Source organism: Tachypleus tridentatus, chromosome 7, assembly GCF_004210375.1.
Source record: "Tachypleus tridentatus isolate NWPU-2018 chromosome 7, ASM421037v1, whole genome shotgun sequence".
Lineage (NCBI taxonomy): Eukaryota > Metazoa > Arthropoda > Merostomata > Xiphosura > Limulidae > Tachypleus > Tachypleus tridentatus.
The window spans coordinates 165,148,947-165,176,283 of NC_134831.1; the positions used below are offsets into that span (position 1 = coordinate 165,148,947).

The following is a 27,337-nucleotide window of genomic DNA, read 5'->3' on the forward strand; positions in this document are numbered from 1 at the left end:
GCACTATGTGATACTGAGTATCTGATGCAGTAAGTGGTGAAATGCAGTGTGGGTAATCTCAGAAAAAGTGGAATAATTACAGTACACAGAACTAACAGCAAAACAAATAGTACCAATTAATATAGCGCAGAAATTTGATAATAATATAAATGGCAACGTGTCACAAAGTTAATATAAAAACGTAATCTAAATTTTGGCAGTGCACAATCGTTCCTCAGAAAATAAATTAATTTTGATTCCAACACGGTAACTTAATATTTGAGATCTGGTGATGCTGTTGACCATTATTTGGAGTCATTTGGTTTTTGCCTAAAGTAAAGCAGTAAAACGAAGTTTTCAAAGAACCGAGAAAGATTTATACAAAACATAAAAACGGTTTCAAAAATTGAAAGCTAAATGAAATTGATATGGATAATGTTAATGTTGAACTTAAGTTTAATCGACTTTGTTCAAAATACATCATCGTTGGAATACAAAATATTGTATTTCAAACAGAAGGTACGTGTAAAGTAGGCTATAATATACTATATTTAGGGTTAATAAATATGGGTTTATTTACTATTTCTTAAAGTAAATTCGTAATGTTTATTATGGTTTATGGCTTACTGATGGAAACTGAGAAAAGCAGTAAAGTATTATAATAAAACAGCACAACTGATTGAGTCATCAGCTATCCACACGAAATGAAATATGGTATCGGTAGTAGTGATACTATATATAATGCGAAAATTTTACCAACAACAGCACTCTTAACAACTAGGCTTGTTTTTAAATAAAATTTTAAAATATAAAGGAATTAGATAGTTTAACAAGAAATTTATGTAAACTCCAAACCACTTCAAGCATTTATCTCTATTTCGTATGTTTTCATCAGTGTGTGTGTATCAATTTGAATTTATTGTGTATTTTCTATAGTAAGTCAGTACCTTTCCTGTACTTAGGAAATCAGAATTTGAACAACAGAAGAAGATTAAAAGTAAAGCAGGCATTATATTCAAATCAAATTTTTTTAAGCATAGCCAAACATTCAGTAAAATGTTATTTTACACCTAATTTCATTTTAATTTATAGCCTTAACATGGTTTCAAACCATCTTACAAGTTCCTTTCAATGTTCAGTGTCATACTCTTTAATACTTACTTAGAGAAACAACATACTCTGTATAACTTATGTGCTTAACCCTCATTCTCAGATATAGAAGTTTGTGGTATTGTTTATAGTAAACTACTAAAATAAAATTAAAAGTTGCTGTGGAATGGACATCTGTAATATAAACTGGTATTTAAACATTACTAATATAATTTTGCCCTCAGAAAGGAAGCTGTCTTCTTTTTCTTAGGTGTGAATAATTCCACTACTGCTTATTATCAGATCAGTATCTATGTTGGTATACTGTCATCAAGATGAGATTTTGTGTTAACAGGTGTTAGTATGGGATATACAAAGCTCAGAACACCTACATTTATGAGATGAAAGAATAATAAACTTACAGTTTGTTTCACACAAGTTTTGATTAAGTTAATATAATTCTTTCTTAAGTTTTGTAATAACCTGTATTGCAAACAGTAAAGCTAACAGAAGTATCTAGAAATCTAAAGATACCTTATTTCGAGTACTGTGTATGGTGTTGGACCCCTCAACTTTGGAACAAGATGAAGTTGATGGAGAAGATTCAGAGGGATGATTCATGAGATGAATTGGTTGTCTTAGGGGAATAAGTTGAAATCTTTGTCTTTTTCTCACCTGACAGTATGGAGATGAGGAGTGATCTGTTGAAGTATTCAAAAGTATTTTATAATACTGATGCCTTAACTGTTATTGTTTTCAGTACTGAGAGAAATTGTATAAATGGCCATAAATGTAAGGTTTGGAAAGATCTGACACCTTTTCAATCGAACATTTCTGTTTCTCGAGCAGGGTGGTAAGTATTGTCATCTATAGTGGTAATGCTATGCTTTTGCAGGAGTATAAGAAAAGGGTTGATGAATATTTAGGGTATAATTCAGTGACTAATTTTTTTTGGTTGAGGGAGATTGGAAGCTAGGATGTCCTAGATGGCCAAGGATGCTCCTTGATCTTTCATATTCTATATTAATAATATCATTTTAATAGTCTATTATGTATAATACTATGTGTTATTGTCAGATGATTAACCTAATAGGTATATTTTGAGTTGTATAACAAAGTATTCATTGGATAATTAAAGGATTTTAATTCTAATCTTTATAGGTTGACCACTTTGGATATGTGAACTCTGAAATGTACATGCAGCGTTACATCATTGCTGACAAACACTGGAGACCTGGTGGACCCATGTTTTTTTACACAGGAAATGAAGGAGACATTTTCATGTTTGTTAATAACACTGTAAGATGTATCAGTTAAACTGTTTAATGTATTAATGCTTTTTACAACATTGGTAGTAAACAGTTGTTGAGATTACAAATTATATGCATACCTGAATTGCTATTTTCCTTTGTTCATGTTCTTCAGAATTCACAGTGTAAACTGGTGGGGTTCAGACATTTTGACAATAACATTAGAAAAACTTTAGGTAATAATAAAGAGAGATTTTTTTTTCAATCAGTATTTTTCCTCGACAACTTTGTCAAACAGTTCTTGTGTTACGGTAAAATGTTGACTGAAATAAAGTTTTATTACTTGAACAGTAAAAGTAATTTATAATTTTTTTCATGATCCTAATCTGAAAACATAAAAGTTATAACATAGTTTTATCTATCATTAGATTTATATTTTTTTGTATGTATTGTTCTTCCTATTGTAGTGGTAAAGACAGTGATTTGTCTTTTTGTTTTTTCCTTTGCCTATTGAAACAGTGAAATTCATTTAAAGAAAGTTCTTAAATATGTTCATTAAAATCAGTGGACAGCATTAGCATATAGGCATGTTATGAAATGTCTAGAAAACAGTATAATAGTGTTATTAGTGTACGTGGATGTAAACTTTTAACCAACAAGAATATTCTGTTAGTTTATACAGGATCTCTGTGTGCTTTAAGTGTAATACAGCAAAGGTAGATGTAAAGAGTATATCCATTTCAAATATGTCCATCACTCATTATAACTAATGTTAGAATTTTAGAATAGACACTGCTTTATATATTATTTTTAACACATTATTTAATGTATCTAATTTAAGTTTTTGATATGAAGAAATTACATTTTTTTATGTATCAAATTTGTACTGTGTTATCAATTAGTAGAAACGTTCTTCAATCTGTTGCTTTTTGTGATGTAATTACATTTTAATGACACAGAAATGGCTTCTTTAATTCATTCTGACCTGTTCTTAATATCTTTATTCCTCTTTGATGTCTTTTCCAGCACTGACCCCTGACAATGGTCAAGGAAATTCTTATTTTAAACATGAGTTTTAAGTTCAGGAAATTCAACTCTATCTTACTTTGATAATATGATGGCTTTTATGTTAATGTTATAATCTGTTTCTTTATGTTGTATGTTTATTACATTTACCAGTATTTACCTATCAATTACATGTATCTGTCTATCTGTTACAATGCTTTCTCCATCCATTGCAAGTAGCCCATTGTATAGCTTTGTGCTTACGTTCAAGCTACTAACCATTGCAAGTATCTGTCTATCTGTTTTGAGTATGTGTCTATCCATTAAAAAATCTATTCATTTATTATGAATATATCTCTATATGATGCATTTGTTTATCCATTACAAGTATCTAATCATTTTATTTATATTACACAAGTTGCATGTATCAACATATTCTGACATGCTTTTTAAATGATACCAATGCAAACCTGTTATGTTCTATTGTTATATTTTCTTTGTATTTAAATCATACATATATCAGTAAGTTTCAAAATTAATGAGATTGTAAACTGATAGTGTTATGTTTCCTTCTTTAGGGATTAATGTGGGACTGGGCCCAGAAATTTAAAGCAATGTTGGTTTTTGCTGAGCATCGCTACTACGGCAACTCAATTCCTTACAGGAACAAATCATATGATGTAAGTATAGGAATCTGTATCAACCATGAAAGTTGTTTGGGTGAGGTGTGTGTGAGGTTGTTATGGGAGAGAGTATCTGATGTAACTCTGAATAAACTCAAATTTTAAAGGAAGTGATGTAAGAATACCTGAACCCCATGAAGAAACTTGAAACTGGCATAATTCAGTTAGGTCTACTTTGCTTTTTCTTATGGAAATTAGTGTTTTTTGTGGCCATGGTAATTAAAAACTAGCTAATTTGTTTTTCAGTTGAGTGGATGTAGAAATGAAGAATATGATGTATGAATGTTAGTGTTTCTAATAATTCCACATGTTATGAATGACAGGAACTGCAGTACTTGGGCTACTTGACCTCTGAACAAGCTCTGGCAGACTTTGTTACCTTGATAACCTACTTGAAATTAACAATTAAAGGTGCAGCTGATATACCTGTTGTTGCATTCGGTGGATCTTATGGTGGTATGTTGTCTGCCTGGCTAAGGTTGAAATATCCACACATTGTGATTGGGTAAATAAGATTTCTTGATTTTATTTTACTTGTGACAAACATGAGAATATTCAAATATAAAATATGTATAATGTTAAAAAGATAAATAACACACAATGTTAAAATAAGTACACAAGTAAAAACATTTTAATTAAGGTCAGTATATGACCACTGAAAAGTTAATTCTACATGTTTTGACATTGAACATAATCTCTAAGAATGAGTTGCAAGATATAACTGTGTCTTATTTGTAATTTTTTGTTGTTGTTAAATAGTCATGTGACCTATTTTTAGGGTTACAATTCCTGAACATTTTATAGAACGTGGCCCCATACAAATACTTCTTCTCTATTTAAAAAAAAAAAAGATCATGTATTATTAAGTATTGTTGAGTGAGAAAGATGTTTGTCACACACATGTATTCATTAATGTGTTGTCACTCTCCTTTAATTTGTTAGTGTACTGTTGAGTAAGAAGGATGTTGAAACCAAAGTTTGAAAGTGTCAGCTTTATGTGCCTTGTAAAGTCAACAAGTTTATAAACAAAAAGTGGACTAATGGATTATTGTTTTAAACTCTCTCATATCATTGGAATAAAGAGGCCAGAGGTTGTCTTCTTATGAAAAGAGTTAAAAGTGATCACAGGAGCCATATAGGTTGTTTTCATGAAGTTGTACACAACACAAACTTTTAGTACAAACCATAAGGCATGGCTTATGTTAATGTAATAAAATTGTTCCTGGTGTTATTTTGTTCATTAACTGAATAAGGTAGATGCAATAAGAACACAAACCTTATTAAATTTGAATTAGCTCCTGTACTGTATTTTAAGCATTATTCTGTTTTAATCAAGGTTGTACATAAGTTATTTTAACTTCTAGGGCTTTATCGTCCAGTGCACCTCTTCTTCAGTTTACTGGATTGACTCCTTGTGGTATTTTTTCCGAGATTGTGACTAAAGACTTCGTTCAAGTTTCACCAACATGTGTCCAACTCATCAAGGATTCTTGGATTGCTGTTCGTAGGGTGGGAAAAACAGGCTAGTGCTGTTATACCTTATTTTTTGTGATTTTTTAATAATTTATAAACTTTACAAAATTTCTGCTGTTACCCTCAAACAAATTATAGTTCATACTAATTAAAAAATTACATATTTACCAAAAGTTTTTTTTTTAACTTTTATCCTTCTATGAGAACAACACGAATGTAGGGAGACAAACGTAAGGTAAAGGGGGTTTCAGCAGTTTCAACCCTGAAGGGTCATTAATGGGACTGGACATTAAGTGTATGGTAGAATGAATTAGTATTGATGGGGAACTAGTCTCATACATAGTTAAAATATACAGCATTATTGAACCTTTTAAAATGTGTTTACAAGCAGAAAACAACTTAGAATTGAACTAAATGTTATATTCTTGAAATTTTATTGCAGATAAAGGGTTGAAGTGGCTGACTACAAGGTTTAACCTCTGTTCATCTCTAACTCATGAAAGTTTAGAAGATTTTATTTCATGGCTGAAAGAGACCTGGCAATTTTTAGCCATGACTGATTACCCTTACCCTACAAGTTTTTTGGTTCCATTACCAGCATATCCTATCAAAGTGAGTCCTGATAACATTGTTAGAAGAAATTTACTATTAAACAGGGCTGAAGAATGGGTTCAGAGAAAGATGGAAATTTTGAGATAAAATAGAAATTTGAGACTCTTTATTGTTGTTGTTTATTATTTATTATATTAACACAGGATCTCTGCCTCAACCAGAGGCAATATTTTTGGATGGCATGACAAGGAACACAAAATATCTTTTACTGTTTTATGCTGGTGCTGCATGCACTGTTGGAAAGTCTAGAATCTTCTTTATCCAAATACAGTAGCCCCTCTTAGATATAACCAGCCTGTTTGCCATGACAGAATAGTTGTTATTCAGAGGATCAATAACCAGATAATAAATGACTGAGTATAAGCTGTGATAGTTGCTATTTCCAAAGGTTGAGCATAATGGTTTATGTACTGTATAGATAATGAGATAATATAGCAAATTCAATTAAAACAGTTTCAAGTTGTCTAAACATTCTCTAATTTTCATGTTTCATTATATATCCTGTATAACTTGGAAATGATTGCTTTCATCACAGCTTTAGTCTACATCAACGTCCACGTCATGTTTGTTTATAAACATTTTGAACCTTCTCGTTCTTCACAGCGATATTTTGTTCTCAGATTGAGATATTTACAGCTTTCCCAGATGTCTTGGGGAATTTCATTAGTCATGCTTACAACACACTTTTGTCAAGTCTATTGCTCAACAAACGAGTTAATAATTTTCACACCCGCTAGTAGATCCTAATCAAGTTATTTAATGTCTCGGCCACTAGCTCAAAATCTACTACATTTGCTAAAAGAATAAACCTTAATTCCATGAATGAGGCAAAGATAAATAATTTCTAACTTACCCTGGTTACCTTTCAGAAGTTTTTAAACCAGGATTCCAATGGATATGTGCTAAGGAATTTGATTTGAACACCCTGAGGTAATAAGATACATATTCTAAACTGTGAAGCATTCTTCTGTCATGTGACCTCTGTTCTGTACTGTATATACACTGTATTCATGTCTCTATAAATTACAATATTGATACGAAGAAATATCACTATAGAGAGGTCATTATCTTGCCACAAATTAAGTTCATGTGTTGCATCTGTTAAGAAGTCATTTGTTGGAGGTCAGATCAACGTAAAATAGTTCCGTATACAACAGCTGTATTTAAAAGGAAGTCGTTATTGTTAGGGGCTGCTGTATGATGGTATGTATTTTTGTTGGGACTTAAGAGCAGTGGAAGATACACAAGTTTCTAGGATGGCCACATCACCTGACCAGAAATTGTTACACATACTTATTGGTTGTCTTTTTTTTCTTTTAAGTCTCAAATAAAATTACGTGACCTTTCTTTATTGTCTGAAGCTGAAGACCTTGTTATGGAACTTCTGATGTGGAGGAAGGCCGTTGTTAATATCACTACTGTCCTTGTCAGCATTGAACCTATATTTTAATGTTGCTACAGCATGTCTGAGCTTCATAAATGGATTTGACTCATCAGCAGCTGCCAAAACATACATCCATCATAATTGCATTCACTGCTGTCACACAGATTGCGAATTGAACATCTCAGAACTTTAGCCATCCAGGTAATTAGGGGAATAATGGTAATTGATGATGACATACAGTAAAGTTCCAGTCATGGTCAGTGGAGCTGAGATCTGCCTGCTGCAATTTGGTCTGAAAACTAGATTCAGTGATATGTAAATAAGACCTGTTAATTACACAACATGACACACAGTCATCAACTCTAAGGGTTACTGTTGATGGTTTGGCTAATTATGACTTAGCCATTGTTTACTTGATTTGCAAATTTTTAAGTTCAATCACCATATTTCATCGTACGATACATTGTTTATAAATATCAACAAAATTGAATAAATCTTGAATTTATTTTATTTCTGCTGCCTGCCCATGAGGTTCTTCTAGTTGAGGGAGAGATCCTGTGTTAATAGGTAATATAATCTCCATATTTCTCATAAATTATTTTCATAATGTAACCTTTAATGTAATATTTTGGGGTTATCAGAGCCAAATAGTAGAAAAATTCAGTATTTTCATTAAAACCTTTTTTAACAGGCAGCATGCCAACATTTGTCTGGCAAGCCTTTGGATGAAAGGTCACTTCTGTTGAAAATTTATAAAGCTGTGTCAGTATTCCAGAACTACACAGGAGATATTAGATGTTTCAACATTTCACAGACAGGAGGGCAATCACTTGGGGAAAGAGGTTGGGATTTTCAGGTGAGGATTATGTTCCATTGTACTGGAGGAATATTCCACTATACTGTTCATAAATTGAGGGTTATGTTCCATTGTATTAGAGGTATATTCCACTACATTTTGTTCATAAATTGAGGGTTATATTCCATTGTACTAGAGGAATATTCCACTATACTTTTTTAAAAATAAATTTTTGTCTTTTATACAAGGGAAGCGTATGTGATTGGAACGGTTGGTACCTATGAAACAGATTTAAATTGTATCAATGAAATATGACAACTTTAAAGTATTGCCTTCTGCTTACTGGTACATTTTATTTCCTGTATTTATGAGGAATATCTGTAAGGAAGATTTGAAAGAAAGTTCTTTGACTGATTGCAAATTAGTGATGGCAAAAATAAGTTAAAATATTTTTCTCTTGTATTTGCCACTATAAATTTTCATTTAATGTCATTGTGCAGTGAACACAGAAAGGTGAAATAAGTATTTTATGTGCACACGTACCCTGCCTTCCACATTCCTTTATGGCTGAGTATTAGTTCTTAGGTTTTGGGGGGCTTATATTGCTGTTAATTATCTGTTGATTCCTGCATTGGCCAAAAAACACAATGTAGCTTTGTGATTAACAACAAACAAACACAAAAGAAAATTTTTAATGAAGTATTTCCACTAAAAATTTAGTTGTGAATGTATTGAGTTAGTCTGACTTTCACATGCTAAGAACCAGAATTTTTTTTTCATATTTCATTTACACAGCCTTGAATATCAAATATTTTGTTTGATTTTTTGTCTTGAAGAACAATTTTCCACAGCAAAAGTTGAAAATGTGATCAAAAGTGTCTTTTGTTAATTTCCTAGAGGGATTGCAGATTGTAACAGACAAATGCAATTATTTACTTAATTTAATTTATTGACTTATTGATTGGTATAGCAATTGCTTATTGCTCTACCAGTCATGTCTAACTAACATAACAAAGCAATAAATCACCTATAAAAAGCTTAGTGCAAGTTATGGTAAATGATATATTGAATTATGTCTTGGATAGAAGTTCATGTGTATTACTTGCAGAGAAATATTTTAGTTTTTGTTTAATTTATATTTTTTTTATCTAAATTTGTAAGGTTGTAACTCACATTTGGTTGCTTTGATAACATTGAATAAAAATATACACAAAAAGCAAGAAATTTTGTTGTTATATTTGGGGTCTTGACTCTTTGCTATTGGAAAGACAAAGTACCATAAGCCTACGTTTTATGTGACAGTTGGTGTTATAAAAAATATTGAGTTCTTATTTGAAATAAGCAATTTAGAATACAAAATATTATCATGCATAAAGAGTGGTTTGTCTTAGAGCTATCATGACTTAACTGGCTTTCTTACAAAGGTGTTAAAACATCCCTTTATCTGGTTAATGTTGATTCTACAGTAGATAGAGTAAACAATGAAACTGAGGCCATATATTTCAAAATTTGTTGTCAAAATTGGTTAGCTTCATGAAAATTTCAGTAAAGTAGAATTTTCTATTTCTGCTGGTTGTAAATAATTCAGTAGCAAATGTCAGAGAGAATTATTTTCATTTTTTGAGAAGCAGGATATGATAGGAAGGGGTGTGGAATGTGGCTTTGATTTTCTTCTTTATGTGTCAGTAAAGCAAGAAGATTGTATGCTAAAAATTTACTTTATGATCTAGTACAATGTTGATATGAGATTAGATAAAGATAGAAAATCTCAAATAGGCAAGATGGAGCAAATAAATGTCACTTGATGCAGAGAAATAAAGAGTGATAATTTAGAATTATACTTTTGATATAAAAAAATTGAAACTTATATTAATAACTGAATTAAAAACAATGTTTTGATGACAAGTATATTGACATACATTGATAATAAAAGTGTATGTCCAAATTTTGATTGTAACTTGTGTAAAAAGGTTGTGACCTATATACTTTGATCCCTGCCTTATGCATAGAGTTAATAATTATTGATGAGAAATACTGTAATTGAATTTTGTTTTTTAGTATTTGCACCAAAAGGTAATTATTAGTGAGGCTAAAGAGAATCTTTGCTCCAGCATTGTTGTGGTCAGTTTGATTTTTCAGTGTTAATTCGATCGAGATTTTAATCATTGTTACATAAAACAAGTTAATTTCTTTTCTTGCCATTACATAACAGTCCTAGAGTCAAATCTCAGAATAATACAGTGTGCTCCTCCACTTTCACCAGAGTAACCTTATTTTTGGGGGGGGATAGAGAAAGTAATTAATATTATTACTTTTGACTGCTCTTGAAACTTATGCATAACCTACATTGTGTTAGATGTTCACAATATTCAAGATGCTCATAGTACTGTAGAATAGTTCAATCCTTCAGTCAAGAACTAATGATTTGTGTATCTTTCCTTCAGACTTTTATGATTTTCAAAAACATCTTAACATCACAAATAGCCACCACCTATCATGAAATGAACAGCAGTTTGAATGGTTATTAGTAATGACTATAACTTTTAAATTAACTTGTTTTGTAAAAGTTGTAATTAATCTTATAAATTATGGTACAAAATTACATATTTTCTCTACTGGATAGGTAGCTTGTTACGTTGAGCGGATTGCAGTGAGTGAAAATTTGGGTGGCCATTACTTGTGATTCAACGATGAGAAACACAATTGAATACACAATTTATATGCATAGAGGCCATGCACAGATAGATATTTATGGAGGTGAAATACTTGAATTTATGAATGTCTCATGTATAGATGTGAACAAACAGGCAAATTATCTTATATTTATAGGTATAAAGAAGTTAGAACTGTGTATAAAAAACACTAAACTCTTCTTATAACATGATTTCCTTTGGGCAGGTTTTACATCAGTATGTTTGTACAAAACAAGATTCTGTAGGAATGATGTGTTTTTTTTATATAAAAAATTATTTCATACTGAAAACTATTTTTTGTTTACAAGTGTATTTTTCCAAATAAATCATCACAGCTGGTCTAAGTCCTGGCATTGGACAAAAGGCCTTCTTGGCACTAGATGTGGTAAATGAGTGTGGTGGATGTTTTATAACACATTGTCCTCTGCTTTAAATGACTGGTTCTTAGGATATACAGATTTTCATAAATATATATTTCATTTTCCTGTGTAAACTACACTGAATAGTTTATTTTACAAAAAACAATACATTTCAACCAGTCAGTTTTTATGAACAATTTATCTCACAGTTGACTGTATTCCTTTATTTTAATTTTATGTACAATCAACAAATATGTGTATCATTTTAAAGGGTATTCAGTACTTTATTTAATATTTTTCTTGTTTTCTTATAATTTTAATGTTGATTGTTCCACTAAGGATATTACTGCTTTGTTTCAGATATGTCAGTATGTTAAGAAAAAAAAAAGGACTTCATAACACCAGGTATCATTTAGGTTTTGCTTTCATTTTATCCATTTCAAGTTATATTCCAATGTGAATATGAAGGTAGTAATGAAAAGATAAGTTGCATACTATACTTATAACCTATTGTTACATAATATAGTTTTTAATGTAATAATTACAATAAAATGTCTTTGTTTTTAACATGTAAAGAATTATTTGTTACACTTTTTATAGTCTTGTACTGAAATGGTAATGCCGATGTGTAGTGATGGAAGAAAAGACATGTTTGAACCAAACCCCTGGAATTTAACACAGTATGCTCAGAAATGTTCAAAGGATTGGGGTGTCACCCCTGAACCGTACAAAATACAAGAAATGTTTGGGGGAAGAAATATTTCTTTTGGCAGCAACATAATTTTCAGGTAATGTTCTGTTATATCTTCTTCCTATAGGAATATTATGATGGATATCTATGTGTAGGAAATATTTTCAAAGTAATATATCTATACTTGATAGAGATTTAAAATTGAACTGCACATCTGTAATATTTTGTTAATATGAAGTTTTTGTGTGACCATTCATTATTATTGTAACACATTTAATACTTGGCAGTGAGCCAATCTGTTAGCTATTGATTTATGGAGAGTTGAAACAAATACTCTTGTCATTTGGTGATCTTACGACCCTGTTTTAGGCAGTTACAGATCTGAAGCATAATATGTCTGATATACCTTAAACACTAAAAAGTGCCAGTCTATGAAAATAAGAGGTCTGTTTTGTAATTTATAAATTAGTTCAAATTAGGAATACTAAATTTTGTGACACAATGAACAATTTAGTTCTCATTAGAAGTACTAAATTTAGTAACAGCAGGTACAAATTAGTTCTAATTAGAAGTACTAAATTTAATAACAGCATGTACAAATTAGTTCTAATTAGAAGTACTAAATTTAATAACAGCATGTACAAATTAGTTCTAAATTAAATACTAAATTTAGTGACACAATGTACAAATTAGTTGTAATTGGAAATAATAAATTTAGTGACACAATGAACAATTCAGTTTTCATTAGAAATACTAAATTTAGTAAAGGAATATAAAAATTAGTTCTAATTTAAATACTAAATTTAGTGACACAATGTACAAATTAGTTCTAATCAGAAATACTAAATTTAGTAACTCAATGAACAATTGAGTTCTCATTAGAAATACTAAATTTAGTAACAGAATGTACAAATTAGTTCTAATTAGAAATAGTAAATTAAGAACAGAATGTACAAATTAGTTCTAATTAGAAATAGTAAATTAAGAACAGAATGTACAAATTAGTTCTAATTAGAAATAGTAAATTAAGAACAGAATGTACAAGTTAGTTCTAATTAGAAATATTAAATTTAGTGACTTTATGAACAATTCAGTTCTCATCAGAAATACTAAATTTAGATTTATAATTATAATTTACTAAATTATAAATACTATAATTAGTGACAGAATGTACAAATTAGTTCTAATTATAAATACTATAATTAGTGACAGAGTGTACAATTTATTTCTAATTATAAATACTATAATTAGTGACAAAATGTACAAATTAGTTCTAATTATAAATACTATAATTAGTGACACAATGTACAAATTAGTTCTAATTATAAATACTATAATTAGTGACACAATGTACAAATTAGTTCTAATTATAAATACTATAATTAGTGACACAATGTACAAATTAGTTCTAATTATAAATACTATAATTAGTGACACAATGTACAAATTGGTTTTGCTAAAAAAGAGTAAATTCTGAAGTGTTACTACCTCTCTCACTCAAAGCTATCTTGATCCTGGTTTGTTCTCTTATAATTGTTAAAAATGTTTTTCCCCTTTCAGACCTTGTGCTGATCATGTGATTATTCTCAACCAGTTATAGTGAGCAATCCATTGTAGTTTGCTATGTTATTCTAGCACAATTCTCATTTTCTTGATTGGTATTGTAGTATGTAAACATGTTTTAACTTGTTATCCATGTGACTACAAGAGTTTTGATTGTGTTTGATTACGGATTTATATCAGTTTCAACTTTTAGTTTTTATTTCTTGTGTTTGATTTCCATCGTTTCTACATATTTGTTTCAGAAAAATTTCAGTTTTCTGAATCATAATTTGTTCATTAGAATTTGAGATGTTATATGGCAGACAATGAAATTCTCATGTTAGTAGACAGTGGTACTGATATTTGTCCTCAGATCTCAGGATCAATGGTATCTACTTGGGAAGCACAAGCTTTAGTTTGTAGTAGTGAGTCCATATCTTACATTTGGCTGATGACTTTTTCCTTTGACATTATGATTTTTTTGTGAGGAAAGATATAACTGTTGTGTGTAAATATCTTTCCATGACACTTTCTACCTGTTACTGTGCCTTCATGTAATCTGCTGTGTTAGGTATTGTTTTTCTTGTTCCCAGGAGATTGATGCTAAGTTTTTCAGTGTGTATTCCTCACTCCCAGTAGGATTAACAAGTGTGTGTATGTGTATATATGGGTGTTTATGTAGATGGACCTAATTTCTGTACTGTATAATTTAGGTCTTTCATGTCTTCCTTGCTCAGTGTATGGTAAGTTAGATTTATATACTTTTTTTACTATCTAAGTCACCTTAGTTTAAATTTGCATTTAGAGTTTGGTTATTACTTTGTTTTTGTAAATATCGGTATATTTACTTGTTTTTCATGAACATTACTCAAGTAGGTTTTTCTTATCCTTTATTTTATAGGTCCTCTGATAGTTTTGCAGATTTATATATTTCTTTGTTTTGTTAGTTTGTTATGTTAATATTGAGCACTTTCTCTAAATATATTTAGTTTATTTGTTTTTATGGCTACACTTCATGATAGTTCTGTGGGTTATATTTGAAGATAAAACTTCAGTTCTGCTACCCCTCAGGACTGTACTTCTTCCAGTCATCTTGTTGTGTCTATTCAAGACCTCCTAATAAAGAAGTTATCAAATGGGTGATGCCCATTCACCTAGGATTTTACTCCCATCTATTTGTTGCAACTGTAAACATGGTATATCAGAGATCCATCATAGATTTGTCCCAGCTATATACCTCGCTGGAGACATCTTGCTTCACTGTGGAGTCCTACTTCTCACTTCAGTGTTTTTTTTCTCCCTGGGACATAGACACCCAACTTCAGAGTGATGGATGTCTAACTTTGTATTCTGATTGCTCCTGTGTCGTGTCATTTTCTTCTGTTTACTCACAAAAGTTCTGTATTATAGTTTTGAGTGCTGCTGTTCAGTTTTTCTCCAGCTCTGTCAAGTGGTTTGCTCATTTACATGTCATTTGCACTCGCTGAGTCTTTTGATTCACCATTACAACTAGCTACTTATCACCTCTTCATGTCACTCACACCTACTTACTTGTTCAAAAAGATGTTCAGGTAGGATTTCTCATTGAGTTCAAGAAGTCCTTTACTACCCTATCTACTATCTTATTCATTTGTGGATTCCCTTCTTGGTTTGGCCCAGCCTTCTCCACCTTGGTTCTGGGTATGGAGTAGGCAGTTATGAAGGCCTTTACTTCATTTGGGGATGTGGGTCAAGCACATGTGCATTTTCTTCATAGGATGCTTGTTGACCACGATTCTTTGGACCATCCCATCACCCTTCCACCTGAGATCAGGGCTGACCTTCCCTTGGTGGCTTGATAGGGATGTAGCCATGGTGAGGGGCCCATTTTTCTGTCTTGTATTGAGTCTCTTATCTTTACAGATGCTTCCTTGGTGGGTTGGAGGCTTTCCTCAAAAGATTTCAGGTCAGTGGTCAACATCCTTGAACCTTTGGCTCTATATTATTTCCTTCCCCAACTGTAGGGGTGGGTAATTCTGGTTTATTTTGACAATTTCTTTGTCATCAATTATACCACCAAGTAAGGGTTGAACCAATTCCAGATATCTTTGTTTTCAGACTCATGTTCTCCTATACTAGACCAAAAACCACAACACTGGTTTTGATGTGTCATATTCCAAAAATTATGAATTGTATGGTTAATCACTTTTCCCATTCCAACCAGATTTTCCCTTGAGAATGACCCTTTCATCCATAGATATTTCTGTGGGTGAATTCTCAACTGTGATCACCACATATATATATATGTGTGTGTGTTTGCCCCTCACTGGAATGTTAAACTTCTTTCCTTGTGAACTCCAGCTCCTCACCTCTCAGCTTTAGGGGTAGATACTTTCAGTCAAGATAACATAACATGATGTTTAGGAACAACAAGGAACTTGTGGGTCCATCTTTGCTGTCCCATTCTCTAAGCCAAACTAAAACTATTAAATAAAACAAATTAAAATCAGCTCTTATCATTCATATAATTAAAATCTTTCTTTTAAACTCACTCAAATTTACTGCCTCCACAACATCCAAAGACAACCACCCTATTTGAAAAATGAAATTGTCTTAGTTTGAGGCAGCTTTTACCATGCCTGAATCTATATTTGTGCTTCCTAGTTCTATAATCCTCACTGTTATGTATGAAAAATGTCAATGCATCAACATTATCAATTCCTTTTACAATCTTAAACACTTCAATTAGATTCCCTTTAACTCTTCGTTTTTCAAGATGAAACAATTTTAAGAATCTCTCTCTCCTCTCATTGCAACCCCTTCATCTTAGGTACCTCTGAACCATTTCCAACAATTCAAAGTCTTCATAAGGCAAGACTGAACAGAATACTCCAAATGTATATGATATTAGATACAACCAAAAATCCAATTTGCTATTAGCAACAGCACACTGCGTGGATAGCTTAAAAAGACTGATCAGTCATTACATCAAAATCCTTTTCTTTCATGACTGTTAAGAGTGATGGATGTCTAACTTCGTATTCTGATTGCTCCTGTGTCGTGTCATTTTCTTCTGTTTACTCACAAAAGTTCTGTATTATAGTTTTGAGTGCTGCTGTTCAGTTTTTCTCCAGCTCTGTCAAGTGGTTTGGTCATTTACATGTCATTTGCACTCGCTGAGTCTTTTGATTCACCATTACAACTAGCTACTTATCACCTCTTCATGTCACTCACACCTACTTACTTGTTCAAAAAAGATGTTCAGGTAGGATTTCTCATTGAGTTCAAGAAGTCCTTTACTACCCTATCTACTATCTTATTCATTTGTGGATTCCCTTCTTGGTTTGGCCCAGCCTTCTCCACCTTGGTTCTGGGTATGGAGTAGGCAGTTATGAAGGCCTTTACTTCATTTGGGGATGTGGGTCAAGCACATGTGCATTTTCTTCATAGGATGCTTGTTGACCACGATTCTTTGGACCATCCCATCACCCTTCCACCTGAGATCACGGCTGACCTTCCCTTGGTGGCTTGATAGGGATGTAGCCATGGTGAGGGGGCCCATTTTTCTGTCTTGTATTGAGTCTCTTATCTTTACAGATGCTTCCTTGGTGGGTTGGAGGCTTTCCTCAAAAGATTTCAGGTCAGTGGTCAACATCCTTGAACCTTTGGCTCTATATTATTTCCTTCCCCAACTGTAGGGGTGGGTAATTCTGGTTTATTTTGACAATTTCTTTGTCATCAATTATACCACCAAGTAAGGGTTGAACCAATTCCAGATATCTTTGTTTTCAGACTCATGTTCTCCTATACTAGACCAAAAACCACAACACTGGTTTTGATGTGTCATATTCCAAAAATTATGAATTGTATGGTTAATCACTTTTCCCATTCCAACCAGATTTTCCCTTGAGAATGACCCTTTCATCTATAGATATTTCTGTGGGTGAATTCTCAACTGTGATCACCACATATATATATATGTGTGTGTGTTTGCCCCTCACTGGAATGTTAAACTTCTTTCCTTGTGAACTCCAGCTCCTCACCTCTCAGCTTTAGGGGTAGATACTTTCAGTCAAGATAACATAACATGATGTTTAGGAACAACAAGGAACTTGTGGGTCCATCTTTGCTGTCCCATTCTCTAAGCCAAACTAAAACTATTAAATAAAACAAATTAAAATCAGCTCTTATCATTCATATAATTAAAATCTTTCTTTTAAACTCACTCAAATTTACTGCCTCCACAACATCCAAAGACAACCACCCTATTTGAAAAATGAAATTGTCTTAGTTTGAGGCAGCTTTTACCATGCCTGAATCTATATTTGTGCTTCCTAGTTCTATAATCCTCACTGTTATGTATGAAAAATGTCAATGCATCAACATTATCAATTCCTTTTACAATAATAAACACTTCAATTAGATTCCCTTTAACTCTTCATTTTTCAAGATGAAACAATTTTAAGAATCTCTCTCTCTCTCATTGCAACCCCTTCATCTTAGGTACCTCTGAACCATTTCCAACAATTCAAAGTCTTCATAAGGCAAGACTGAACAGAATACTCCAAATGTATATGATATTAGATACAACCAAAAATCCAATTTGCTATTAGCAACAGCACACTCGTGGATAGCTTAAAGACTGATCAGTCATTACATCAAAATCCTTTTCTTTCATGACTGTTAAGAGTGATGGATGTCTAACCCAGATTCTGATTGCTCCTGTGTCGTGTCATTTTCTTCTGTTTACTCACAAAAGTTCTGTATTATAGTTTTGAGTGCTGCTGTTCAGTTTTTCTCCAGCTCTGTCAAGTGGTTTGGTCATTTACATGTCATTTGCACTCGCTGAGTCTTTTGATTCACCATTACAACTAGCTACTTATCACCTCTTCATGTCACTCACACCTACTTACTTGTTCAAAAAAGATGTTCAGGTAGGATTTTCATTGAGTTCAAGAAGTCCTTACTACCCTATCTACTATCTTATTCATTTGTGGATTCCCTTCTTGGTTTGGCCCAGCCTTCTCCACCTTGGTTCTGGGTATGGAGTAGGCAGTTATGAAGGCCTTTACTTCATTTGGGGATGTGGGTCAGGCACATGTGCATTTTCTTCATAGGATGCTTGTTGACCACTTATTCTTTGGACCATCCCATCACCCTTCCACCTGAGATCAGGGCTGACCTTCCCTTGGTGGCTTGATAGGGATGTAGCCATGGTGAGGGGGCCCATTTTTCTGTCTTGTATTGAGTCTCTTATCTTTACAGATGCTTCCTTGGTGGGTTGGAGGCTTTCCTCAAAAGATTTCAGGTCAGTGGTCAACATCCTTGAACCTTTGGCTCTATATTATTTCCTTCCCCAACTGTAGGGTGGGTAATTCTGGTTTATTTTGACAATTTCTTTGTCATCAATTATACCACCAAGTAAGGGTTGAACCAATTCCAGATATCTTTGTTTTCAGACTCATGTTCTCCTATACTAGACCAAAACCACAACACTGGTTTTGATGTGTCATATTCCAAAAAATTATGAATTGTATGGTTAATCACTTTTCCCATTCCAACCAGATTTTCCCTTGAGAATGACCCTTTCATCTATAGATATTTCTGTGGGTGAATTCTCAACTGTGATCACCACATATATATATGTGTGTGTGTTTTGCCCTCACTGGAATGTTAAACTTCTTTCCTTGTGAACTCCAGCTCCTCACCTCTCAGCTTTAGGGGTAGATACTTTCAGTCAAGATAACATAACATGATGTTTAGGAACAACAAGGAACTTGTGGGTCCGTCTTTGCTGTCCCATTCTCTAAGCCAAACTAAAACTATTAAATAAAACAAATTAAAATCAGCCCTTATCATTCATATAATTAAAATCTTTCTTTTAAACTCACTCAAATTTACTGCCTCCACAACATCCAAAGACAACCACCCTATTTGAAAAATGAAATTGTCTTAGTTTGAGGCAGCTTTTACCATGCCTGAATCTATATTTGTGCTCCCTAGTTCTATAATCCTCACTGTTATGTATGAAAATGTCAATGCATCAACATTATCAATTCCTTTACAATCTTAAACACTTCAATTAGATTCCCTTTAACTCTTCGTTTTTCAAGATGAAACAATTTTAAGAATCTCTCTCTCCTCTCATTGCAACCCCTTCATCTTAGGTACCTCTGAACCATTTCCAACAATTCAAAGTCTTCATAAGGCAAGACTGAACAGAATACTCCAAATGTATATGATATTAGATACAACCAAAAATCCAATTTGCTATTAGCAACAGCACACTGCGTGGATAGCTTAAAAGACTGATCAGTCATTACATCAAAATCCTTTTCTTTCATGACTGTTAAGAGTGATGGATGTCTAACTTCGTATTCTGATTGCTCCTGTGTCGTGTCATTTTCTTCTGTTTACTCACAAAAGTTCTGTATTATAGTTTTGAGTGCTGCTGTTCAGTTTTTCTCCAGCTCTGTCAAGTGGTTTGGTCATTTACATGTCATTTGCACTCGCTGAGTCTTTTGATTCACCATTACAACTAGCTACTTATCACCTCTTCATGTCACTCACACCTACTTACTTGTTCAAAAAGATGTTCAGGTAGGATTTCTCATTGAGTTCAAGAAGTCCTTTACTACCCTATCTACTATCTTATTCATTTGTGGATTCCCTTCTTGGTTTGGCCCAGCCTTCTCCACCTTGGTTCTGGGTATGGAGTAGGCAGTTATGAAGGCCTTTACTTCATTTGGGGATGTGGGTCAAGCACATGTGCATTTTCTTCATAGGATGCTTGTTGACCACGATTCTTTGGACCATCCCATCACCCTTCCACCTGAGATCAGGGCTGACCTTCCCTTGGTGGCTTGATAGGGATGTAGCCATGGTGAGGGGGCCCATTTTTCTGTCTTGTATTGAGTCTCTTATCTTTACAGATGCTTCCTTGGTGGGTTGGAGGCTTTCCTCAAAAGATTTCAGGTCAGTGGTCAACATCCTTGAACCTTTGGCTCTATATTATTTCCTTCCCCAACTGTAGGGGTGGGTAATTCTGGTTTATTTTGACAATTTCTTTGTCATCAATTATACCACCAAGTAAGGGTTGAACCAATTCCAGATATCTTTGTTTTCAGACTCATGTTCTCCTATACTAGACCAAAAACCACAACACTGGTTTTGATGTGTCATATTCCAAAAATTATGAATTGTATGGTTAATCACTTTTCCCATTCCAACCAGATTTTCCCTTGAGAATGACCCTTTCATCCATAGATATTTCTGTGGGTGAATTCTCAACTGTGATCACCACATATATATATATGTGTGTGTGTTTGCCCCTCACTGGAATGTTAAACTTCTTTCCTTGTGAACTCTGGCTCCTCACCTCTCAGCTTTAGGGGTAGATACTTTCAGTCAAGATAACATAACATGATGTTTAGGAACAACAAGGAACTTGTGGGTCCATCTTTGCTGTCCCATTCTCTAAGCCAAACTAAAACTATTAAATAAAACAAATTAAAATCAGCCCTTATCATCCATATAATTAAAATCTTTCTTTTAAACTCACTCAAATTTACTGCCTCCACAACATCCAAAGACAACCACCCTATTTGAAAAATGAAATTGTCTTAGTTTGAGGCAGCTTTTACCATGCCTGAATCTATATTTGTGCTTCCTAGTTCTATAATCCTCACTGTTATGTATGAAAAATGTCAATGCATCAACATTATCAATTCCTTTTACAATCTTAAACACTTCAATTAGATTCCCTTTAACTCTTCATTTTTCAAGATGAAACAATTTTAAGAATCTCTCTCTCCTCTCATTGCAACCCCTTCATCTTAGGTACCTCTGAACCATTTCCAACAATTCAAAGTCTTCATAAGGCAAGACTGAACAGAATACTCCAAATGTATATGATATTAGATACAACCAAAAATCCAATTTGCTATTAGCAACAGCACACTGCATGGATAGCTTAAAAGACTGATCAGTCATTACATCAAAATCCTTTTCTTTCATGACTGTTAAGGTTATTCCCATCCAAATTATACTTGGTATATCTCTTATCCAATTATACTGTGACATTTCTACACACATCTGTGTGCCTTTGAGTGGGGTAGGTCTTATGGACTTATGAGTAAATCAGATGACCAATGATTCTTATAATTAATGTTTTTCTATTTTAAAAATATAGAATTACAGACACACATTGCACTGTTTTCTGGGTGGTGTGTGGTTCCTCAAGACATCTCAATACCAATGCTGCACCTTTTCTTCTAGTGAAGTATGGGAGTCCTTGCCACACTTCAAGTTATCAGTCAGATTAATTTTAGTCAGAAAGAGCAAAGTTGGTGATACAATGTACAGATTAGTTGTAGTCAGATGAGCAAGGTTTGTGACACATTGTACAGATAGTTTGTAGTTAGAAAAAGCAAGATTGGTGAAACAGTGTACAAATTAGTTGTGGTCAAACAGAGCAAAGTTGATGACACATTTTCTACTGGTTCCTTTTATAGTAATGGACTTTTAGACCCATGGAGTGGTGGAGGGATTTTGAAATCCTTGTCTGAATCCCTAGTGGCTATAATTATTCCAGGAGCTACTCACCACCTTGACTTGCGTTCAGCCAACTCAAGGGACCCACCATCAGTTATTAAAGCTAGGTATCTGGAGGAGAAGATTATCAAAAAGTGGTTGCATCAAGCTAGGAGCCTTCAGTGAAATACATTCAACAAGTAACAATGATAGTGAAGACTTCCACATAAGAAATTTCTAACTTTTATCAAAAGTAAGGAAAGACATTTAGAGTAATTCAAACTTTAAATAAAGAACTTTGACCTCTGTGTTGAGAATAATTATTGATGTGGTGTTATTTTTGTTTTTATTGTACCTCATCTGTGTTAATAGCACACCAGTGAACCATCCTAGCCTAACAGGAGGTTTGAGAGGATTTAAAAACTAGCTATGTTGTAATACACAGATGAAGGAAGAAGTACTTAAATAATAATGGTTTTGTTGAATGACTTCCTATAAATATATGAGTGAATGAGCAACATGTGACTTTTTGCAGTTCTCCCAAGTAATTAGTCAATTTCTAAAAATTACATGTTGGTTAACGTTGATATTACGCCTCTTTATCTTAGTAAAGTTCCCTTGAACGAAACTATTGCACTTTTTAATCTGTTTGCTAAAACATTCTCGACAGTGGATTTTCTAACTCTTATTTCAAATCCATGTTTGAACTCTAGACTAAAGACTCTTCAGAAGTCCTCCATAACAGTTTTTCTATATGAGCAGAATAATGGTTTTGTTCTGGTCTCTTCCATGGTTCCAATGTTCAACATTTTCCTGTCACCACAAAGAGAACTGGATTGATTACTGTCTTTAACACTTGAAACCTGATCTCTACAGATGATATGCTGATGGTACTTTCAAAAACAAGTATTCTGTATAATTAAAACACAAGTTTCATATCATTTTAGACTCTGAGTCAACTGTCAATAGTATGTATATATAGTTATTCCATAGAGAAACAGCTTTTTTACATCTTAAGTAAGTAGAAGCTCTATCTTTCTAACTTGGTTTTGTAGAACCTAAACAAATCTTGTCATCATATAGTCTGTATTGATTCAGTTAACTGTATAGTTTATTGATTCAGCTCACTGTATAGTTTGTTGATTCAGTTCACTGTATAGTTTATTGATTCAGTTAACTGTATAGTTTATTGATTCAGTTAACTGTATAGTTTCTTGATTCAGTTAACTGTATAGTTTATTGATTCAGTTCACTGTGTTGCTTATTGATTCAGTTCACTGTCTAGTTTATTGATTCAGTTAACTGTATAGTTTATTGATTCAGTTCACTGTGTTGCTTATTGATTCAGTTCACTGTATAGTTTATTGATTCAGTTAACTGTACAGTTTATTGATTCAGTTCACTGTATAGTTTATTGATTATTTCACTATAGTCTATTGATTCAGTTGCATAGTCTATTGAATCATTTTACACTTGTCTATTGATTCACTTCACTATGTAGTTTTTTGATTCAGTTCACACTGTAGTCCATATTAATTTAGTGTCATTCTAACACTATAGTGTGTACAAATGCAATGTCTCTCTAGTCTGTACTAATTCAGTGTCTCTATAGCTTGTACTGGTTCAGTGTCACTATAGTCTGAACTGGGTCAATGTCTCTGTAGCCTGTACTAGTTCAGTGTCACTATAGTCTGTATTAATTTAGTGTTTGTGTATTCTGTACTGGTGCAGTGTCACTTTATTCTGTACTAATTCAATATCTCTGTTGCTTGTACTGGTTTAGTGCCACAATAGTATGTACTAATTTGGTGTCTGTGCAGCATGCATTGGTTCAGTGTCACTATAGTCTGCACTAATTCAGTGTCTGTATAATCTGCATTGGTTCAGTATCACTATAATTTGTACTAATTCAGTGTCTTTTGTAGCCTGTACTGGTTCAGTGTCACTATAATCTGTACAAATTCAGTGTTTCTCTAGCCTGTACTGGTTCAGTGTCACTATAGTCTGTACAAATTCAGTCTCTCTCTAGTATATACTGGTTCTCTATCATTTTATGGTCCATACTAATTCATTTATTGTTGGTACCGACCTGTGAAATATTTTTCATTCATTTAATGTGGAAATAAGAGTGATTTCTGAATGTTCAAGAAGTGACAGTTCTGTACTTGAATATTCATTATGAACAACTTAACAGAGACTTAATGAAAACAACTGAATTAGCCAGATTTGGCTTGGCCACGCAGTAAGTTAGCTTGTACATGTAGTATCGATGTACACAGCAGTAGCACTTTCATAATAAGATGTGTCATTATTATAAACCACTTGTCTTTATATGCTATTGAGTGATACGTTGGTCGAATGTCTTGTGTTAAGTGATCCGTCTATATAGCAGATTTCTAATATAATTACTGTAGAACAAACTCTCTAGATACACAGCTGTAACAGTGGAAATCGTTAAATGAAAGGCTAGTAAAGTTAACAGTTCACTCTCAATTACTGGCATCTTATCTGATGGTCTGATTGGTACACACACGCTTTCTTAAGCAAGATGTTCTCCGATATAACATGAGAAATTAAGACGATTCCTAGACGGCAGCACGTGTGAGGTAAATATGGTGATTTTGGCTGTTTATAATGATATAGAAAGTAAGTTTGCTAGCATTCCATTTGTTATGTTGGATTGTTTAAATGTGATCTGTTTTTTGTTTATTTCTGTCAAACGTGACAGCATAAACGTGTTCTCCATTATTTATCTAAACCTGTTTCCAAATATTTAATTGTATGTATAATGTTTTTCATGCTAATAAAGAATAAGGCTTGAACTGTTGAGATGTGGTATGTTTGGTCAGAAATAGTGTGATTGGTTTATTTTGAGCGCTGTTTTTGGTAATCGTCCCTAATTTTGAAGCGATAGTTAAGAAAGAAGGCATTTTATAAAGACCAACAACAGTCAACTATTGGGCTACACTTTATAAACAAATTTACTGTCACATTATGACATTCCTACAGCTAAAAGGACAAACATGCTCAGTGGTGGAATTCAAAGAAGCATTTCACAGATTGTTAGGAATGCGACTTGGCATGGTCAGGTGGTTTGGGCGCTGAACTTGTAATCTGACAGTTGCAGGTTTGAAACCCTGTCCCATCAAACTTTCTCGCCCTTTCAACCACAGGGTCTTTATATGTGACGGTCAATCCCACTATTCATTAGTAAAAGAGTAGCCCAAAATTGGCCCTGGGAGGTGATGACTAGCTGCCTTCCATCTAGTCTTACACTGCTAAATTAGGGACGGCTACCGCAGATAGTCCTCGTGTAGTTTTGCATGAAATGGAAATGAACTTGTTAGGACTATCTTTGACCACACTGAGAAATAAAGAGGGCTCGTTTGCTTAATACAGGTAAGTATTATATATGTACATATTGTTTGATATCAATTTGGAATTTGCACAAACGCATAGTTTCTCACCAAGCTAGTCCTGAGTTAGGATAGAATCTACACCAAGCAAGGTGAAAAATATGATTTTCGCTGATGCTGAGGCAACTGAATCATTATAATGAAATAAAAACACAGTTACTGTAAGTGTTGTTTTTGAGTAGCTTTCTTGAATTGTATGAGTGAAAAATTTTGGCAGATATTGCTGAATCTTGTATCTTAATATATTTAATATATTAATATATTTGTATCAGAAAACATCTTATTGTTATGATAAAGCAGGGTATAAAACTTTCAAGGTTAGAAATTTTGGTTATTGCTTGTAAAGAAGTTAGCTTAATTTCAGTTATTATCACAAGCTATTGTTATCTTGCAGTTTTACCACTCACTTCCTAGTTGAAAAACTCAGTAGAAAGTAGTTGCCAAGGCCTGTCATGGTCAGGGTAATGTAGCCCAGTTCTGTGCAGTGATAAGTGGGTTTGCACGTCTTCTAGCACTTGTAAGAAACGTGCCCTGACGTCACAGTGTCGAGTAGCATAAGATACAACACGTGTTCTATAACCATATCCAAATTACCTCCCCTCGGTGTGGATTTCTGTACGTGGTGAGGGGACCTACCAGGGAAGATTCTGTTCTTTCAGTTTACCTCCTCTAGGATCTAAACATCCACCCACGTGTTTGCCGTGCGTGGTGACTCGTGAAGGGGAGGAGAGGATCCCGGTGGTTGAGGGGTCCAACCCTAACACACCACTTTGGCTTTGAATTCCTGTAGACGGGTGGCCTTTGGGTGGTCCCCCTTGGATCAATCGACTGGTCCACTTGGGCTAGAGTCAACCAAGTACCAGTGTTGGAAGTTCTCAACGGGTGTTGTGGACATTGTGCCTGATGCTGGTGTTTAGGTATAGTGCTCACAAAACCCTGGCGTTGCTGCAATGCCCTTGCATGACATTGTAGTGCGTCCCGTAGGGCTCCATCGTGGGTGGGGTCAGTGGGTACCGAATTTTTCCTTTTCTCATAAGGATCCTCCAACAAAAAATTTAAATAAAATAATGAAAAACAGTCAATAGGTAAACGACCACGTCTTGAAGACTCTGAGCAGCAATCTTCAACATCTGTAACACCTGTACCCATTTTCTTATATTACATTCTCTTTCAGAAAAACCTTTAGGGCAAATGTTCCCTTTTTTTTATTCAGAAGGGACAAGAGGGACTTGCTGGCTCTCCAAAGTCAGTAAAGAAACTTCGATCTGGAGACATATTGGTTGAAACATCCACATCCCAACACAGTGAACTCCTCTTGAATTCAAAGGCAATTGGGGATGTACCTATTGAGGTTACCCCTTATGCTACCTTGAATTCATCACGAGGAGTTATTGTTGAGAGGAATTTGAAGAACATTCCTGAGTCAGAGATTCTCGCTGGTCTCTCCACTCAAGGAGTTTCTGCAGTGAGGTGCATCTCCACTCGCAAAGACGGAGTTACACTGCCGACAAATATTCTCGTTTTGACATTTACATCACCACGTGCAACTGCCACCATCAAGGCAGGTTATCTAATTTACAGGGTACGGCCATACATTCCAAACCCTCTCCAATGTTTCCAATGTCAGAGGTTTGGCCACTCAAAGACGTCCTGTCGTGGTTCCCTGACATATGCTCGTTGTGGTGGCAAGGGCCACGATACCAATGAGTGTCACACGGACCCACATTGTGTCAACTGCAATGGTTCCCACCCTTCCCACTTTCGTTCTTGCCCAAAATGGTTGGAGGAAAAAGAGGTTCAGCGTTTGAAAACGACCCATAACATTAGTTATCCTGAGGCTAGGAAATTGCTGTC

The 27,337-nt window shown here is 33.8% G+C and overlaps 1 protein-coding gene across 3 annotated transcripts; it reads left to right on the forward strand.

The window, feature by feature from the left end:
- The first annotated feature begins 50 nt into the window (after nucleotides 1-50).
- On the forward strand, nucleotides 51-24,894 carry LOC143257119 (lysosomal Pro-X carboxypeptidase). Of its 3 annotated transcripts, XR_013031693.1 has the most exons (10): nucleotides 51-498; nucleotides 2,230-2,367; nucleotides 3,902-4,003; nucleotides 4,330-4,511; nucleotides 5,371-5,528; nucleotides 5,922-6,091; nucleotides 8,167-8,331; nucleotides 11,924-12,111; nucleotides 22,049-22,320; nucleotides 22,781-24,894. XR_013031693.1 is itself a non-coding variant. In XM_076515372.1 (9 exons), exons 1-9 carry the CDS (start codon nucleotides 397-399, stop codon nucleotides 22,251-22,253), a joined length of 1,410 nt encoding a protein of 469 aa, XP_076371487.1. In that variant the 5' UTR covers nucleotides 51-396; the 3' UTR covers nucleotides 22,254-24,894. The 3 variants fall into 3 exon arrangements, 2 of the variants coding, with proteins under 2 accessions (XP_076371487.1, XP_076371488.1); XM_076515372.1 differs by having other exon boundaries at nucleotides 22,049-24,894; XM_076515373.1 differs by lacking the exon at nucleotides 8,167-8,331 and having other exon boundaries at nucleotides 22,049-24,894.
- Nucleotides 24,895-27,337: the final 2,443 nt, after the last annotated feature.